General features: G+C 36.9%; 2 protein-coding genes and 1 long non-coding RNA gene across 3 annotated transcripts in view; 1 reads left to right on the top strand and 2 right to left on the bottom strand.

Annotated features, from left to right (window-relative positions):
- Positions 1–5,947, bottom strand: part of LOC105196760 (protein lozenge) — a 33,744-nt gene extending 27,797 nt beyond the window's left edge. The window contains exons 1-2 of the mRNA XM_011162848.3: positions 4,850–5,947; positions 3,681–3,911 (exon numbers count right to left, since the gene is read on the bottom strand). Coding sequence (XP_011161150.1) covers positions 3,681–3,911; positions 4,850–5,105 — 487 coding nt within the window. The 5' untranslated portion in view covers positions 5,106–5,947. The remainder of the gene's footprint in view (positions 1–3,680; positions 3,912–4,849) is intronic.
- A 4,847-nt stretch (positions 5,948–10,794) lies between these two features.
- LOC120356992 lies at positions 10,795–14,861 on the bottom strand. The gene is made up of 3 exons (XR_005574199.1): positions 14,558–14,861; positions 14,384–14,482; positions 10,795–11,502 (listed from the first exon to the last, which is right to left on the bottom strand). It is a non-coding gene; the product is annotated as an uncharacterized LOC120356992 (long non-coding RNA).
- Positions 14,862–15,119: 258 nt separating this feature from the next.
- The window catches only part of LOC105196762 (runt-related transcription factor 1), an 89,726-nt gene continuing 86,163 nt past the window's right edge, over positions 15,120–18,682 (top strand). Inside the window, exon 1 of the mRNA XM_039446148.1 lies at positions 15,120–15,529. The gene's annotated coding sequence lies outside the window, so the exon portion shown is untranslated. The remainder of the gene's footprint in view (positions 15,530–18,682) is intronic.

Below are 18,682 nucleotides of genomic sequence, written 5' to 3'. Positions count from 1 at the left end.
GCTAATATGCATTCGGTAATTCGCCGCTCTTTCGCAACTCTTTCGTAGGAGAAGCAGCCAGTTGTCCCTTTTGACCAATTGTCCCTCTCGGACAGAGGGTTCGTTGGCGCGGCGAGAAATTTACACCGGGCTTAGCCTCTCGTTATTTACGTTCTCCGGAATTAGAAACGGAGAAGTTCGGTATGTTTTAGCGGAACGGGTTGCCCCTAGCAGGGTCGCCGACGTATATAGTAGGCGATAACTTGACGAAAACAATTCGTACGATGTCATCCATTTCGCGGGGACCGCTCGCCAAAACACTCGGTGTCAACTTGTCCAATATGACGAAACGAAACACGACCAAGACTGCTGTTTACGCCCAAAAGAGACGATATCTAACGCGCCGCGGACATGCAATCGTTTGTGTTGGCGTAAATGTCAACGATTTGTAATTGTCTCCCCTTGGTACACCCAGTTCCACCTCGCTGTGTCTGTCAACATGATAACCGGCATCAAACACCGCCAACCCCGCGCTACCCCTGGGAACTGCAACTGACTGCAGAGCTACATGGCGTTATATCCCAGTTATATCGCAGCCCTCTCCGCTCTTCCGCGATAGAATCACCCCCGTTGCACTCTCCGCCCGGTCCCAGGATACCTCCCGCGGCCGTCATTGCCATCGTCATCGTTCATCTGTCGCGTGCAAAGAGCATCGTTTCGGGATGTCGATTCGGATTTTTGCGTCAAAAGGCGATCCCTCTAACGAGATATTTTTTGCAGAAATAAATGACCGTTCGGCACAACGAAGGTAGTAGATCATTTTTATAATAGCTTCCTTGGAAGGTAGGAGCTTCCTAAATGCTTTCCTAAATGCTTTCCGCAAATACTGGGTCAATGAAATTGAGATCAATCTTACAGGCTCATCAGGCCTATAAGATTAATTCGAAAATTGTTCAAGATTTAAGACGGCCAATTGAAAAATCGTGGAAAATCCAAAGATTAGCAAAGTCGGAAGAGTGGACGGGGGAAAGGTGACGGCCGGTCGGAGGAAGGGTCACGCGTTGAGCTAGACCCCTTCTCCCCCGGCCGAGTCCATCGCATTTGGGGCTAATAATGCCGCACAGCCGACTCCCCTCTCCGGCGTCCGAACCTGCGGTTAATACTCGATGATGGGAACGGTCATCTGCAGAGACAGGACTCGGCCTGTGCATTCGCGAACGACGGACGGTCGGTCGGATGGACGGACGAACGGACGAACGGACGTACGGACGGACGGACGGGCGAACGGACGGACGGACGGACGGACAGACAAAACCGGGCCACGCGTATGTGGCACCTATATAACGTGCAGCATCACAGCTTGACTACTCACGATCTCCCATGTGTCTCTCTCTCTACCGGCGCGCTTGTGCGTGTATGTGTGTGTCGGTGCGTTGGCAATACATCGGCAATGAGATGAGCGCGCCAACCCAAACCGCCCACACACAACCGCCCGAAACCACTCGAAACCGTCCGTTAATACTCGTGGCGACGAGCGGAGGGGACGAGATCGCGTAGGGCTAAGCGAGCAGCAACGTACGGGGTAGAAAGGCTAAGGGGGTGCGGGTGGACGAAGGGGACGGGCGGACGCACGTTGGTGGTAGGGACGGAGCGGAGGTCCCAGAGTCTCCCAACAGGATGTCTCTGCAATTGTCAAATAATTACTATCGGTGGTAATTTCAGCCGTGTCGATATAGACTGCGGTATATTACTAATTATAGGCACGGGCCGCTTTCGACCCCGGCGATGATGATGGAACGGCCGTCGTCGTTTCAGCCTCCGGGTCCTCTTTGATTCGGCGCTACTATATCCCGTTTCTTTCCGACGGACGGTGCGTTTTCAGAGTTGTCCGCTCGTAAGTATACACGAGAAGCGATAATTACCGGAATCCTCTAAACGTGCGGGGACCTCACGCTCTTTCCAAACGGCGGCGGTCGTTGTTTCATGAGCTCGTGATAGTTTTAATAAAAAGAAAAATGATCGTTGACCGGTCTGCGGTTATCTCGCGTTATTTTCTTATTAACGTAGACTGACTTTAATAGTCGGCTGATTAGAGGTAATAAACCGTGAGGTGTGATCGGCGAGTTGTAATCCCTTACGTGATAACAGAAGACACGTGTAAAAGCAATTTCGCAATCAGATATACGCTGTCGGAGAAAATTGTGCGGTGAGAAAAATCGTGAGAGGGATATTCAGCCCCCGACTCGCGAAGTCGCCGAAAAATAATCTCGTCGCGCTGACACGAGCCGCGATCGCTCTTTTTAATCGAGGAGGCAGCGGCCGATTTTTCGTGGCCTCGCCGTTTTAAAATCCTCGCTGCAATTTCTTGAATCAGTTTGCCGGCCGATGCGATGCAATTCAATCAAATTAATAAGTCGCGGAAACAAAACCCCGATGATAGGAGGGCCGGTTCGCCCGATGGTGGTGGCCAGTATCAACACACCGAGAGCGGTTTGGTCAATCGCCGAAATTGAGTATTATGGATTATCGGGGAGAGATTGGAACGACAAAAAAAAAACATATAACAACGAGCCGAAAAATGGACAAAGGGATCGAAGGATTTTGGGCGAGGGAAGTGTCTCTTTCGCTAATTGACTCCGGGGACCGATGCACCTGTGCGTCAGGAGGACGAAAATCGCTGACCCTGCACTTCATGATCAAATCAAATGAAACATAGATGACGCGTTACGGGACGAATATCCCGCCGTATACGAGCAGTCTGACCCGTTAATTCATAAACGCGCCCTCCGGATCATGGGGTGCAAAATGCATTTGTAGGCTTCGACAAAGCCGCCTGCTGATCCGTGAATAATTATTATAGGCCGGAAAATCGATATTTCGAAAACGCAAATGAGGTCGAATGTCCAGCTTCAAGGTTTCGTAAGGAAAACAATATAACTCGAGATGTTTTGTATTAAATATGTACGTACTCTACTTTTTTTCTAACAATTACAATGTGATGAAAATTTAATTAAAAAAAAAATATATAAATACATATACTTCTATTAAATTTTTATTATATTGCAATTACCAGAAAACAGTAGTGTTAACATTATTTTCCATCGCGGTTTAGCCAATGCTGCTTTGAGATTTTTTATCACTTAATGCTCGCGGGAAAGGTCCCTTGCGTAGCAGGGATAGAAAATTAAGGTTGAAATTAAACAAGTCAAGAGCATCGATCGTTAGCGTTGGTTGATTTTGGCAAGTCATCCTCTCCGTCTATATCTGTCTATATCCGTTGGATGATTTCTGATTAACGGCCAGTTGTTTCGAATGCTCGGTTGGGGCTTGTGGCAGACGTCGAGTAATGACTCTGGGGGGTGGTAGGAGAGCGGGAACTCGCGAATGGGGACACACGGGGATGGACGCGAGGGTGGCACGATGATGATGATTACAATAACCGTGATTTTAGAGGGCTGGAAATCGCGGCACGCGTTTTTGCCCGTTCTAATACACAGCGCTGCAGATCTCTCTCTTATGAGCTCCGATATGATCAAAGGTATAGCAAATTGTTTCCGGAAGGATAATTGAAATGTCAGTACATTTCTTTCACAAGTGCGCGATGTCTTCTGTTAAACGCAACACGCCATTAAACACGAAATATTTTTTTCGCTAAACGTGCTTAAGAATTTGAAGATAAAAAATGTGACGATCAAACTCACCCCTGCCGCTTCTGCCGACGAATCTGAGGTCGTTAAATTTGGCAACTTGATTCTTCATCAACGCGGTAGAATTTCGCAATTCGGCGCAACAGTTCTCGTCGTTTCCAGCACGAACTGTCACCAGAGTACCATCGCCAACCTCGCCGAGGGCAACCACTTTAAATGCTACCGGAAGCGTTTTGTTGGATCGCCAGTGCGTCGGTAGTTGACTGCACAGAAAGTACGGCGATCCTGAAACAAAAGATTTTGATCGTATACAGAATCGTTATATCACTAATCTGACATATAATTTAAATATACTCTCAATAAAAGTATGAGAGTCAGGTAACAACTATCGAGGCTTAAATAGATAAAATTAAGAAAAAACAACGAACCTAGATCAATAACGAGCAAAGGAACTAATTGAAAAAACAAAAACTAATACATTTATTCCAATGTTTGCATACTAATATTGTGCACGTTTTCATCTTACTTATTGTTAGTCTTTCTCAACACGAAAATCAAAGATTAACATTGATTTCAAACGTTAAAAATAATTCAGTTAATAAAGCTATTTTAAAAAATTAACAGGCTAAAAAATATTTTACATCATATCTGACATAATAAATTTACAATTATAAATTAGATTAAATAAAACAATATTGAGCTTATGAGCTAAGTTATGTCTTAATGCTAAACAATTAAGAAGCATGCTTTCAAAATGCCTTTTAAAATTTTATTCTGGATAATTTTTTAAAAAATTTGTAAACTAATTTTTTACATTATTTTACATTCTATTCATTAGAATTTTGTTATTTTCTTGTAGTCTTTTTTTCGTTTACTGAAAATTATAAATTTTAGCTTCAAAATGCATTTTGAAAGTCTGCTCAATTATTAATTCTAAGTAATAAATAAATTTTTATTGAGCCACGCATCTTCAGTATCAAAATAAAAACAGAAAGCTACGTGTTAAACGTTGGAAAACTAGTACACAAAAGCAATTAAATGGTGTGTGGGTACTAAAAGAATTAGAAAAGAGGTAAAACAATATTGGAAACGTACGAAAATGTGTAGATGAGAATATCTGTTTGATATAATTGAGAGGAAAAGTGTGTGAGAAAAAATCGGTCTTGCTTTCGCTTCTAATTAATAGTTTCTAATTGACATTGTCAACAACACTTGGTACCAACCTGTTCTAACCAGTTCTCCAGGATGTTCAGCCTGGGCCTCGCCGACGAGCCTTTCGGTCCACCATAGTTCGCCGACGGCGGCACTTTCGCTCATTTCGCCGCCTCCACCTCCGGCGTCGGCGTCGTCTACTTGGTGGTACCTGCTGTTTACACCTTGCAGCGGCGCCAGGGAGGGACCGCACGGGCCGGCGCCTTCGTGAGATCCAACGGTGCCGTAATTCTCCCCGCAGCCCACGGAACCCACCGGTAGATGCATCCCATCGGCCAGTAGCCGCCCCTCGTCGCCTAAGCACGCACCCCCCGGCTGGGACGTCGTGATTTCACTTACTCCGTAGACGGAGGCGATTTGCCGCTGGTCGTGCCACGCTACCAGCTTTCGCAGCGGGTCTCGCGCTCTTCGTAATAGATCGGTCGTCGTTTCTTCTTCTCGATTGCGTCGATTTTCATGATCGGTCACGAGATCATCATTACAGGCTTAACACGGCGGAATTGCGTTCCGGTCTTGATCCATGATCGAGAGCGGCAGCTGTTTTCAACTGAGCCTTGCAATGTACCGTTGCACTTCTTGCGCGATGCGCGATCAGAGAGACCGGCAATTCGAAATACATTGTCACTGCCTCATCCTCGATTCGTTAACATTTAATACTTTAAATAGTCACCAACGTTCTCGTTGCCACATAAGAATTTCTCTTTCTCTTTAGCTCTCTATGTCTCTTTAAAAACACTGTCGTCAGCGGCACTAGCTAAATCATCTGTCGCAATTTCTATTCCTACAGGTTGCAGTCGTTAACGGATGACGTAGGCGACGATTCTTCAAATCCGATATAGCGTCACGGCGTTACACTTGAATAAACGTCGCACTTTTCCTACATAATCGCCTCCTGACATTTCCTTCCGGCAACGGACCGAGTCATGATCGCGATTGTCGCGGTGTTAGCGGCCGGTCGACGATCCTCTCTCGCGTACGTCAGTCGCGGTCGACGGTGCGCGACGTAATGCCGCGCGGAGCGGCTTGGTGGACCGCGTGTTCCGCGCGTAAGCGGCCCGGGACGGCCTAAGCCCCGCGATCCTGGACCCCCGCCTCCGCTTCTGCCCCCGGACTGACGCCCCTCGGTGGCAGGAACAGGCTACGCTCCAGCGCTCCCACCACGCGAACCGCCCGCCCCACGTCGCGCCACTTTTCGCACCGCGATCTCCGCGCGGCGGAATCTCCGACGTTGTGGACGTACTACTTGCTTCTACTCTTCCGTCGACGACGTTCTTTCTTCGGCACTTCCGCCGTCGATTGCCGACTTCTTGGTCGACGAAAAGGTGACCGTTACTTTACGTGGGAGAAACGTCTCATTGACGTTTGCAAATTTCCCAGATTACAAGCCGGCACGCGTGATATGAATCGGAGATAAACTCGTGGGATTTCCCATGCGTCAGCGCAAACGTTTATATTTTTCCTATACGTTTATTACCGATTTCCCGCAATTCGTGTTTACATATTCAAGCAATATTAATCTCGGGACTGAAAGTCGACGATAGAAATTTACTTACCGAATAAAACTTGTCGATTTTGATGCATCTCGGTTCAAAGTGCATCGGTTCGTGGAACGTAGTTCGGCCAACGCCGGACTTTAGGCCACCTCTCCTGACGATATATAAGAGGGAAGCACCGATAAAATTCTCGATGTTATCGCATAAATTTCTCAGGACGGCCCAGCCTCCCACTGGCCGCGATATGACGAGTCCAGCCTTCGAGTGATTCTTCCCCTCCTTTCTTTGCAAAGTGGGAATGCGCGAATGTGGGGGTCTTGCGGCGGTGATAGCAAGTCACCGACGAATCTCCCATTAAACTTGTCCACCATGATGTAACACTCTTAAATTAAGAACATTTACAAATAATGTATTTATATTTAATACGATTTTAAGAGTAATATTAAGAATTTATTCTTTATCCCTTTTTCATAAAAATGAAAAAGCCTGCGGTCTTTTATAGATTTCACTTTTGTCATGTTTTATATATTATAAAAAAATATATGCATTAATTTAATCATGTATAAATTATGTACGTGATTAGAAGAATTTTCTAAGAAAGGTCCAATTATGATGGAAGAGTGGACACAAATATTTTAAAGAGAAAATGTTTCTTTGGTGTATATAATGTGTCAATGTATTGACCAGTTTCTTTCTGGATATGCAAAATCTCAGCGATACAGCATCCCATCAAGCAACGGCAAGGCGTAACAAGTGTCTGTGTGACGTCATTCGGCTTTCTGGAGGCGGAGCCTCTCGTTGGGGAAGCAGGTAGAGGGGTCGAACGCTCCCGCATCATGCATCGCTTGCCCCACCCCCGCGATTTTGTTCCTTTGCGCGCCTCTACCGCTTTCCACCTCCTGCCTCTCTTGACCCCTTTTCCTTTCCCGAAGAAGCTTGGATCTCAATGCTTCTTGACAGAATATTAAAACCGTACTTCAAAGAAACTATATTTTTTAATAATCGGCCATCATTGTGTATATTAAATATTTTATTTTTATTTTTAAAGAATCTGGCTTGACTCTTTCAAGATTCCTCGATCCGATTTTAATAGATTATTCTGACAGCACAGATATCCTAGGGATATCCATGGCTTTCAAGATTCCTCGATCCAATTTTAATAGATTATTCTGACAGCACAGATATCCTAGGGATATCCATGGGACACTTTTGAGACCGTCATAGGTCCTAAAGACGTCCAAAAAACGTGAAACGTTCAAAGAACTTCTACACGTTCTAAGGACATTCCCTGGAATGAAGTGTGCTGCTAGGATATGTAGTTCCATAATTTAATATTTAAATAGTAATGGATATATATTTTCTTACATATAATTTCTAATCATGATGCTTTTATAAAATGTAATTTTATACAAGCTTTCCAAAGAAATTGTTAATACATTTATCCATATTAATTATTAGACAAGTGTCAAAGATGCTGTTTATTTTAAAACATCACAAAAGTCAAACACTTGTTATAAGCAAAGCATTAATAATATAAATTTTTTTTTACCTTTAGACTATTACACCTTGGACAACATTGATCTCTGGCTTGAACGTTTGTCAGCTTTGTTAGCTAATGACTTAACACATTCTTATCTGAAAACGACAATTTTCAATTTAACTTTTAACAGAAATGGATCTCATTCTTTCTTCGATTCTTATTGTTGCAATTCTCAGAAAACATTCGTCTGAATATATTTCTCAATTTTTATTTGATTAACATTTATTACTTATATATATATTTTTTTAAATTATTTATTTATATATTGGTTAAAGAAGATTCAATGAACACGAAATATTCTAATCTTCTTTTTTTATTTGTATATGAATAAATGTGGTAACATTGGTTATATTTTGGTATCTTTGCTTGATTCCTTGGTCATTTTAATTTATATTATTGTTTATTTTATTTTCTTATGATCTGTATATGAATTGTTAGAAAGTTCCATCCTATCTCAGACTCACCAAAAATTCTGAATAGCGGTCACAAGATGCTACTGTTTATTGCGCTGTGGTTTGTGCTGAAGCGTAATCGAGAAGGCAGATGCGGTTTGCCGTGTTCGCAAGAATATAGGTGATTAACCCCTTGGATGTGCTCCTTGTATATGGGGATAAATTTATCAATCGCTCGCCTATTCGCGTCGCAAAATGTTCGGAATCGCCGCAAAAATCGGCACTACGATCAATCGCGAAACCGCAACCGCCGCGACCGCATTATTTGTATGTTACACAAGTAACAACGTACGAGCACGAATTAAGACATTAACTCTTTCGAATCTTTTCTTATTAGTCACAGTTCGAATAGTAGATAACAAGCGCCGAGTCTAAAACTTGGAGCATACACTGAGAGAAAAGTATTTGGCATTTGTGACTACAAATGTTAAAATAATTTCAGGAGCTCTAGTTTTATAATTATTATTTTATAGTTTTTTATTATAACATTAGTATTATAACAACATACAATATGTTTTCTTAACAAAAAATAATTGCAGTAAACTTAATTTAAATATTGTTAGCACCTACAATGATTATAAGTTATAGTTATTTTTGGTACCAATTACTTTAACTTATCCAATGGTAATTGCAATCATTGTTCAGTAAGTGTAACACATTGTACGCTATTATTACTGACAGTTAGTAATAATAACTATAAAATTACTCTTAATGATAATTATTTTAACATTCAACCATAGTCGCATATAATAAATATTTTTTGTATAGTATATGTATGAAAAATTAACACGGCCAACTTGAATTGAATGCTATAATATTAGAATATTGTTATTATTTGATACATCAATTAATAATCTTAATTATTTAGAATTAAATACATTTTATCAATAATATTACACATTAAAAATATTGGATAATTTTTAGTTTTAAAATTTAGTTAATTTAACTTGTGTTCAGCCGACATTCGACCGAAAAGAAGTTTAGTAAGACGTCATTCAACTGTGACAAGATTATGTCCGACTGTTGCATTAGGTCAATACGAGATACCAGATTAACAGCGGGCAGCAAAATAGAAAAATCTTTTGACGCATTTTTATCAATGCGACGCACTGTGCCACTTCCGGCGCCACCGGAAAAGCTCACAAGACCGCCTTATCGTGACTGCTTTCTCAGAAAAGTGTCGGCTTACATAAAGTATATTATTCTCTGCGATATATGTTATGATTGCTTTAACAATTGTAAAATTAAATTTTATTCTTATTAGGAAATTTACTTCCTAGGAAGATTAGAAAGATTCAATTTTCGAAGTCGTTTGATTATACAAATAAAATTATTTACTTCATTTCCCATTAATGTCGCTAAATACATTCTTCCGTTAAATAATTTAATCTTAAATAAATTTTACATTTTTAGAAAATATAATTTTATAAAATATTACGGATTAACAATATTGATATAGTAACAAAGATATTATAAAATCTTAATATCTTTGCTTCATTTTCGTTGCAAGATTTAACGATGAAAGCTCTTGTTCTTTCACTAGATAAAGGCAATGTAACGTTAGGCATAAGTTAATTTGCCTTCTACGCGAAAGCCGAGCTAATGAACTATAAATAAGGGAGGAATACTTGTGCCAAGTGGACAGCCGCACTTACTGACCCTTCGTAATTAAAATCCCGTCCTAAATCAGGACTAGGGATGCGATTAGACGAGGATCGTTCCTGCTCCGTCAGCTTACTACCAAATCCGCCGCGGCCCTTACGTATTTGAGCGCTCGTCTCCCTCGGTTCTTACATGTGTACGCGTGTGAATATTTGCAGCGATTAACTTTATTAAAAAAATAAGAATTCCGAAAATTAGTCTGAAAAGTATAACTAACACAAAAAGAAGCTTCAATTTAATACAATTTTCAGCGCATATGCATCAAAACCATTTGTAGCTAGATAATTTAGAGTTATAATGGCCCAATGATAAATATGTCGTGATAGAGAGCATTATTAGAAATGAGAAATAAGAATGTGGTCTGTTCGTGATCATAGTGACTCTTTTCGTTTCCGTTTCCGATGTAATTCGTCTTTCGTTAATTCAACTACGAAGCGTGCAGTTAATAATCCTTTTGCGCGGAACACGCGATAAAACGAGGGCGGGAGAGTCGAAAAAAATTTGTTGGCAACATGGTACCAAAGGTGCTATATAAAAACATACATGTAATTTCTTACTTTTTTTAAATACAAATGAGATATCTGGATGAAATAAAGTCTACTTAATTTGTTTCATTGTTTTTTTATAAATTGTATTTATGAGGATATTGAAATACATTGTAATATATTGCATTTTAACTCTATTTACGAGAATACATTTAAAAATTCTCATAAACAAAGTTCATTTAATTTATATTATTTTAAAAAATAATATAAATTAAATGAACTTTATTCAGGTCAAGTTTCTTCGATGCAAATAAACATATTTTAATGAGTGTGGGTGGTAAGTTGCAAGAGAAAACCCAAATTTAAAAGCAATTTGCTTTAAAATAAATGTGCTGGAAAAAAGTTTAGGTTTAGTATTTACTCCTCGATAAAAGCATTCGTTGATTTATTGTGCATATTAGAATAAACTTTCATACAAAGCTCAGAGAGCTTATTTTGTCGATGTATTAATTATCATACATTGACTGAATACGGTAGAATAGTTGCGAGAATTAGCAGTTGTGTGTTCGAAATAACACTATTTCACTATGAAATGTCAGCGCTTAATTAAGATTACTTTTGAAATGCTTCTCTTTTAATTTATTCTACCGTGTCGTTTGAAGGATAACCGGCAGAAGCAGTAAAAATGGTAAAAGAAAAGGCGAAAGAGAAACACTACGATGTTAGATACGACAAATAGAGGTCTCGAATGCGCCACGATTAAACGAGTTGAAATACAGCTTTCCCGCCACCATTACCTTCTATCCTCACGTCCCTCTCGGCGGTTATATTTTCCCCGACCACCGCGACGTAGATACGTCCACCCTTGTATGTTCCGTTAATAAGCTTAATAAAGCCCCGTTGCGACTGTCTCCCTGTATTGTCCAGTATACTCCAGATTCCAACGATACAGGGATGGCACTTGAGTTTCACTTTGGAAAGCGGCACTTGACAATGCCATCTATTACGTCCATTTATATACCTCGATCATAGCTTTAAAAATTACAATTTTCACAAAACCTTTCATGGGAAAACACAACTTATTAGTTATACGAGATCAATACACAGATTATGAACGTTATAAAATATACTTGATGTTTTGATACATTTGCTAATAATTGAAGCATTTTTGAACTTAATTTAAATTATTATTAGACAAAATGATGTATGCTTGTATTTGCAATTAGCCTTTACTAAATTATAATTAATTATTTTTTAGTCTTACTTTTACGAAAAGATTTTTGTACAATTATTTGAATATAATTTTTATATATAATATTTCTTATTTCGCAATACAGATGCCATGAATAAACGTAATGGTGTATTTTTTAGAAAACAATCTGCGAGCGATGCGTCTGGTCAGTTGACGAAATTTATAGCTTCTACCTCCCTGTACTTACAACAGCAGAGGAATGTAAGCTCAACAAGGTCCGGCTTTGAGAAGGACATCAAAAGGATGATAATACACAGACGTGAGATTTGCTCCACCTCTCTCTCGCGTTCGAATCCTATTTGGCTGCTCGAGCTTTAAAGTACGTAGCTTGGTCATTCGTTTGGCTTGCATTGCAAAGCGTAAATTGACTGAAGTATTAAATAGAAGCGTTCAAGTAGAAACTGTCTCATAAAAATATTGTAACTTGTAAATAGAAATTAAAAATGACAAAATTTCCCCTATCAAAGATCTTATTGTAATTTAATTGTATATGTTGAAAAATTTTTGCTTAATCCTACAAATTTAAAAACTCGCAATGTTATCATCGAAATAATTTACATAAATTATTTTTAGAGCTTTTTTATTTTTTTTGCATTAAAAGTAAGTAATGAAATAAAGTAAATAATGCATTTATTCATTTCTTTCCAATATATCAAGATATACTATATTTTTATAGAGTTTATCGTGATTATTTTGTAAAGCATATTTTGTTTATCACGTTATTTATGTTTCAAGCATTGCTCGATCGTAATTTTAGTTTTATTCAAGCTTATTTATTGTATTCGGAATAATTAATCAAAATTTTCGAAAATATTCGTGAAGGATTATATGCCTATTTGTGATTATTTTTTACACTTACAGACTTTTGCAAGTAAAAATAATTACAATTTGATTAACTCCTCTTTCTTTTATAAACAAAAGAAAAAAACACACGTTAAGACAGTTCTACAGGCAGTTCGACATTGTCTAACATATATTTATCAAAAAATGATTTATTGTTAAGTAAATATATTTAAAAATCAATATGTCAATAATTAACAAGCCACGCTAGATTGTCATGCTAATATAAATAAAATTATAAAGCTATATAATCAAAGTCAGATGTTTCGACCTACAAGTTGGTTTCGTGAACGTAATACTATACATAATTAGACAATAAAAAAAATAAAATTCAACTTATAACAACTTGTATAAACTGGTACTCTTTTGCCTGCGAGCGGATTGTTTTCTAAAAAATACACCATTACGTCTATTCATCTGTATTACAAAATAAGGAATATTATATATACATTCAAAGAATTGTACAAAAAACTTCTCATAAAAATAAGACTAAAATAATTAACTATATTTTAGTAAATATTGGATAAGCGTATATTTTTTCCAATTATAATTTAAATTACAAGATATCTTTTTCGCTCAGTAAATAAAACGTCGTGATTATACATGTTTAAAAACGGAGTTTCTGGATTCCAATTAACTCTCGAGTTATGCTGCAGCATCAAGAATTGCATTTAATCTCATATGAAGTTAGAATAGAGTACCTTCTCATATATTTGAACCAAAATTTGATGTTAATGAGATGTTTTTCATTTAATTCTCTAAAGTATAAAATCTAAAGTATAAAAAGTTGTTTGGTCGCAGCAGGAAAACGAAAATTTGTATATAATCGCATCAATATTACTTTGCGAGTGTAGAGATTGTAGTAGTGAGAGAAGAAAGATATTATACATATATAATATGTGTTAACATGGCCTATTGTTTATGTATTATATAAAATAATAGGTTGTGCAATCTTTTTTTATGTCAATGCGAGCTTTCTAGCAAGAGATACAAATCGACACAGCCCAAGAAGCAATGTTTATAAAACTATTTCTAAAAGAGTTGAAAACCATTTTTAAAAACGTTAAAAGTAATGAGTTATGTTGTTTTCATTTAATTAAAAAAAAAACGTTTATTTTTAATAAAAGAATAATTTTTAACGTTTAGATAAATGTATCATATAAATGTTTTTAAAACATTTATTTAATATTAAAGAATACATTTTTTTCATGTGTTGAAATAAATATTACAAATGTTAAAAATTATCCTTTCATTAAAATAAACTTTTTTTTTAATGAAATAAAGGAAATTTTATCTGTTATTTTTAACGTTTCTAAAAATAATTTTTAAAGGTTTTAAAAACATTGTTTGCTGCTTGCTAGGAGTCATTCTGTCAGAATGACTGGTCAGAATGACTTGTGTGTTGATTTATCTTCTTTTTATAATAAGAACTCGATTAATACTTTCGTTATTTTAGTCTTGCATATATATTTTAATAGTGCATATTTATTTTTTAATTATTATTAAACAAATAAATAAAGAATTAATCAATATTTCGTATTTTTTTAATTTTTTTAATTTTTTTATTTGAGTCTTGCATATTTATTTCTTTTTTATTTTTTATATTTTATTTTATATATTTTATTTTATTAAATATAAATTAAATAAAATGTAATTATTAAATAAGAATGAAAAATTTAAACTATTGTAAGTATATTATAGTACTATACATTTTGTTTAATTCTGTTATAAAGAACTAATTGATTGTAAATGCTAGAGATATAGATACTAGATGTAAATACTAGATATAATTTAATGCCATTATTGTCAAATCAGATATACCTGTAAAATTTTCGTCTAATTTCTTGGTTATTTCGTCCCACGCTACAGTCCTTAAATCATTTCGTCTATAAACACTCGTACAATTCCAAAGAAGGTATTCTACGAAATCAATTAAACAATAATTAGCTTCTTTAGCAGAATGTACATGTTTTAATCACTACCTCTAAGCCCTACCTGATCAGTATAATTGGCTGTGATTGCAATTTCGACTCGAGGAAATGGACGAGGTTGGCCAAAAGTGCGTTCCGTTTCATGCATGATGCGCGTAATGCATCATACATCCTTGTTTAATATTAGTTGAGCAATCCCAAAAAGAATTTGCGAGTTACTGCTTTCTGATTGGCCGAGAAGGTATCGCAGTCTCAACCGCGAGTCGCTAGTGTGATACGACCATTAGTTCGCGCGCCGTTTCTTTCTCTGGTCCGCTCCGGTCCGGTACGGTAAGTCCGTAATCAGTCCGCATTATCTCTGGCTATTTCTCTTACTCGAAGTGAGTCTCGCGGGCGAATGAGTGCCGAATGTATACGCGGACGTTCGCGGACGCCGAATAAACAACAGTCGAGCCTCGCGGCGCGCGTTGTTTATCCCGTGGCGTGCGAGCGAGCGCGTCCTTGCGAGAGGTTACTTCGCAGTCGCTGCCGAGAGCGCGTTCAAATTCCTGCGTTCCGCGCTGGTCCGCGCTTCACTTCGACTTCGTCGGTGATTACCCAAGCTGTCGTCAGTCGTCGCACGCATCGCGTCATTAGTTTGTTTCGAGTAGCGGAGTGCGCCGAGTGCGGGATTGATTCGTCGGACGATCGGCCGTTTAACGTTTAACGCGACACGCGCGATGATTAATTCAATCAATTGCTCGTTGGTGGAAATTCGTCTCGGTAAAAATTCATCGCGAATTGCGCGTGCGCACTCGTGCTCGCGTCGCGTTGCGTCGTTCAAAATCAGAGCGTATTTCGGAAGCGGTTCGGGTGCTCTGCTCGGAGGTGAACAAAAGTGCCAACAGATGATTGGAATCACAGCGCGGTGTTTGGAATCTCTCTCGGATGGGGCTAGACGTAGTCAGACGGGAATTTCTGGACGAGAAAACGAAGGAACTCTTCCTGAGGCTGCCGCTCGGTGTTCCAGACGATGGCAATGACGTCACGGCGACCGGTGAGTAAATTTATTTATCGCATATACTCGTATTTCTAATTAACTGCTTTGTTTTCCCTTCAAAACGCGAATCACGTACCGGGATAAACCATTGTCCACGAATCGTGAAGCTTGTCGCGCGATCGACGATAGATAAGCGGAAAAATAATATATTCGTCGTCGCGATCATGCTACGGTCGTTTATCGTTCATTGCCGAGAACTGAGCGAGCCTCCTCATGTACGGTAGATAAAAATGTGATCGGTAAAACAGATCTCTGAAATTTACGCGTTACCTACGTCGCTAGGCGGTTATCTGTTGCGCTTGAGAGGCTTGCATTTTCGTGTTTCATTGCCGATGGCGCCACTTCGCTATGCCACGTGCGTTTTTGACGATTCCGCAGAAATGATAGCTCCGCACGGTCATTCAGTGTGGGAAATTTATACCTATTTTTATCAACGCAGATTAACTTTGATCTCATTTTAATTTACTCTTTAGTTCTAAGAATTGGAAAAAAATAAGGGAGTAAGTTAAACCGAGATCAAAGTTAAGCAGCGTTAGTGGAAAAGGGCATTAACGTAGTTTCGAATAGTTTTTTACATTTCTTATGTATAAAACGTATAATACGTAGACAACATGTATGAAACGAATAAAAAGGATTATACACGGAAGATCTTTAAAAACCCATCGCATCATATTGAATACAACATAAACATAATTAATTTTACGCTTTTGCGTAATATACAATATTCGCAATACTGACGAGTTCTTTATCCTTTTTTTTTTTAATATTTGAGAAACAAGAAAACCTGTTCATGTTGCTTGCAATTTCGCACTCAGTATTTTCGTTGTCTCTCTCCTATGCTCAAGTATATGTTTATCTCGTTTCGAGTGCAAAAATTCTTGCACTTGAAATTCGTGCAAAATTCTTAGAAATTTCAAACAATGCGAATAAATCTAATGGCACTTTATATATTATACGTGGCTGAAACCTACGACGTATTATACGTAGTTTCATCCATGAAAATCATGTATAATCCATTTTGAGCTTACAAGTGAGTCCACGGATCCGAGCTGAATAAGCTGCGGCCTCACACATTTACATATTGTAAACACACATTTTTTGCAAGCAATAAACGTTTGAGGTACAGTGAAAGGTACGACCTAAGATAAAAAAGAAATGAAAGGATAATAATACTCAAGCAGATATTTGATGAAGCATAACGGAAAATTGAAGTGTAAAAAGATTTTTTATTTATACATCTTATAGTAAGAGGGGCTGAAAGGTTGAAATGAAATTAATGAGTTAAAGTTTACCGAAAAATCACTAAATTTTGATTTGTTAACATACCTGTGAAGAAAAACTTAATGTTACAAATAAGGAGTCTTATAGATTTATATGAGATTCACATTCAAATTTTATTAAAATATATTAAGTCCAATTAATATAATTTAGTTAATAAGTTTTTAATATTGAATAAAGATTTAATATGGTCTTAATAAGGCGTCTTAATTAATAACAGTTAGATAAGAATTTTCCTGATACACACATTCAGCGAAAAAAAGTATAATTAAGTTATATTAATATAATAAAATTATTTATTAAGTCACAGTTTCTGTGTGAAACTTTCCAATACAGCATTTAGAATATTGTTCAAACAATATTTTGTTATATGATCACATTGAGGTGTATAAAAAACTTAATACTAAATACGGATGGACTTAAAAAATGTTGTGTAAAGACATTTAATATAGAATCTTGTATGATATATAATTTAATATAGATGCTTGGTTAGGAGACATTTAATAAGGTATTATATACAACTTAATTTGATTCTTTATGTGATCTAAATTAAGGATGTAGGTATTGCATCCTATTTTTATAAAGTTTTAATAAAATTGAATCCTTAATTAAAATATTATTAATACTTTAAGTTTTAATAAAACATGTATTAAATTATATTATCCTCATATTTAAATTTATTAAATTTTATTAATTTTTTTTCGTGGATAGGATAGGTATGAGAATGAATTGAATATATATAAATTCAATCTTTTTATCGACTTTTTATACTGTGTATTAATTATTAAAAATACAGTAAACTATCCTAACTGGATAATTAATATAGTTATTCAGCTATTAAAAATTTTATGATTATTTGTATTTTTGTTTTCACATAAGAATTTGTGAAACTTTTTTTTAAAGGGAGTAGAAAGTTTGAACTAGTGAAAACTCAATAAATTTGGAATATAGGCATAAGATAAATTGAATATAAAATCTTTTTATATGCCATGCTGTGTATTAACAATAAAAAAACTATTTTCAAAGTTGCAAAATATTAACACATGAAGCTGACTCATTGCGGTATAAATCGTGGTTTTGCAGAGATTGCGGGTGATCTAATTGACATTCAACTAAACAAAACGGCATTATGTTTCCCACTATAAATAAACTAAAATAAAAAATCCAATAAACATTAATAAAACAGTAGCATAGAATACAAAAGTAAAAAATAATAATAAAAATAGAATGCTTTTTATATTGTATAAAAATAGAATTTTTTTGGGGATAAAATGTAAATAATGGTAAAGTTAGGGGTATAAAGTTAATTGCAGTTAGCTCTCTAGAAGAATTTAATGCTTCTTAAAAAGAGGCATTTCAACACTTTTATTCGTTCTCGAATTATTCGTATCTCAGCAAATATTAAATTACAGTTATATAAGTATTGTTTAAAACAAAAATATAAATAATTATAGAGTCTTTAACAGTTGAATAGCTATATTAATTACCAGTTAGGATAGTTTACTGTATTTTTAATTAAATTATTTATTTAAAAAAAAATGTATAAATAAAAAATAGGATGCAATACCTACATCTCTCGAAGCAAAAGTTTTCGCTTGTTCTTTAGAATTACACGTTATCAAGTTTCTTTAGAATTATATCTTTATAAAAAAAATTGGATTATTTTCATTATATTATTCGTGGGAAATGGACTCTCTTGTAATTCTGCAGGATACGTTTACGGATTACACTTGGCAAAAAAATCTATATAGAATATTTATCCGCCTGGCCGCTGCGACTACCCCCCCTTCCGTTCCTCTGTCTTTCTCTCCCTCTTTCACTCGCGGTATCCTAAATCGCTGAATCTCGCTGCATTATTCCCCTTCCTATCAT

The sequence above is a fragment of the Solenopsis invicta genome, chromosome 2 (genome assembly GCF_016802725.1).
Source record: "Solenopsis invicta isolate M01_SB chromosome 2, UNIL_Sinv_3.0, whole genome shotgun sequence".
Classification (NCBI taxonomy): Eukaryota; Metazoa; Arthropoda; class Insecta; order Hymenoptera; family Formicidae; genus Solenopsis; species Solenopsis invicta.
This window is presented reverse-complemented; position numbering and strand designations above follow the sequence as displayed.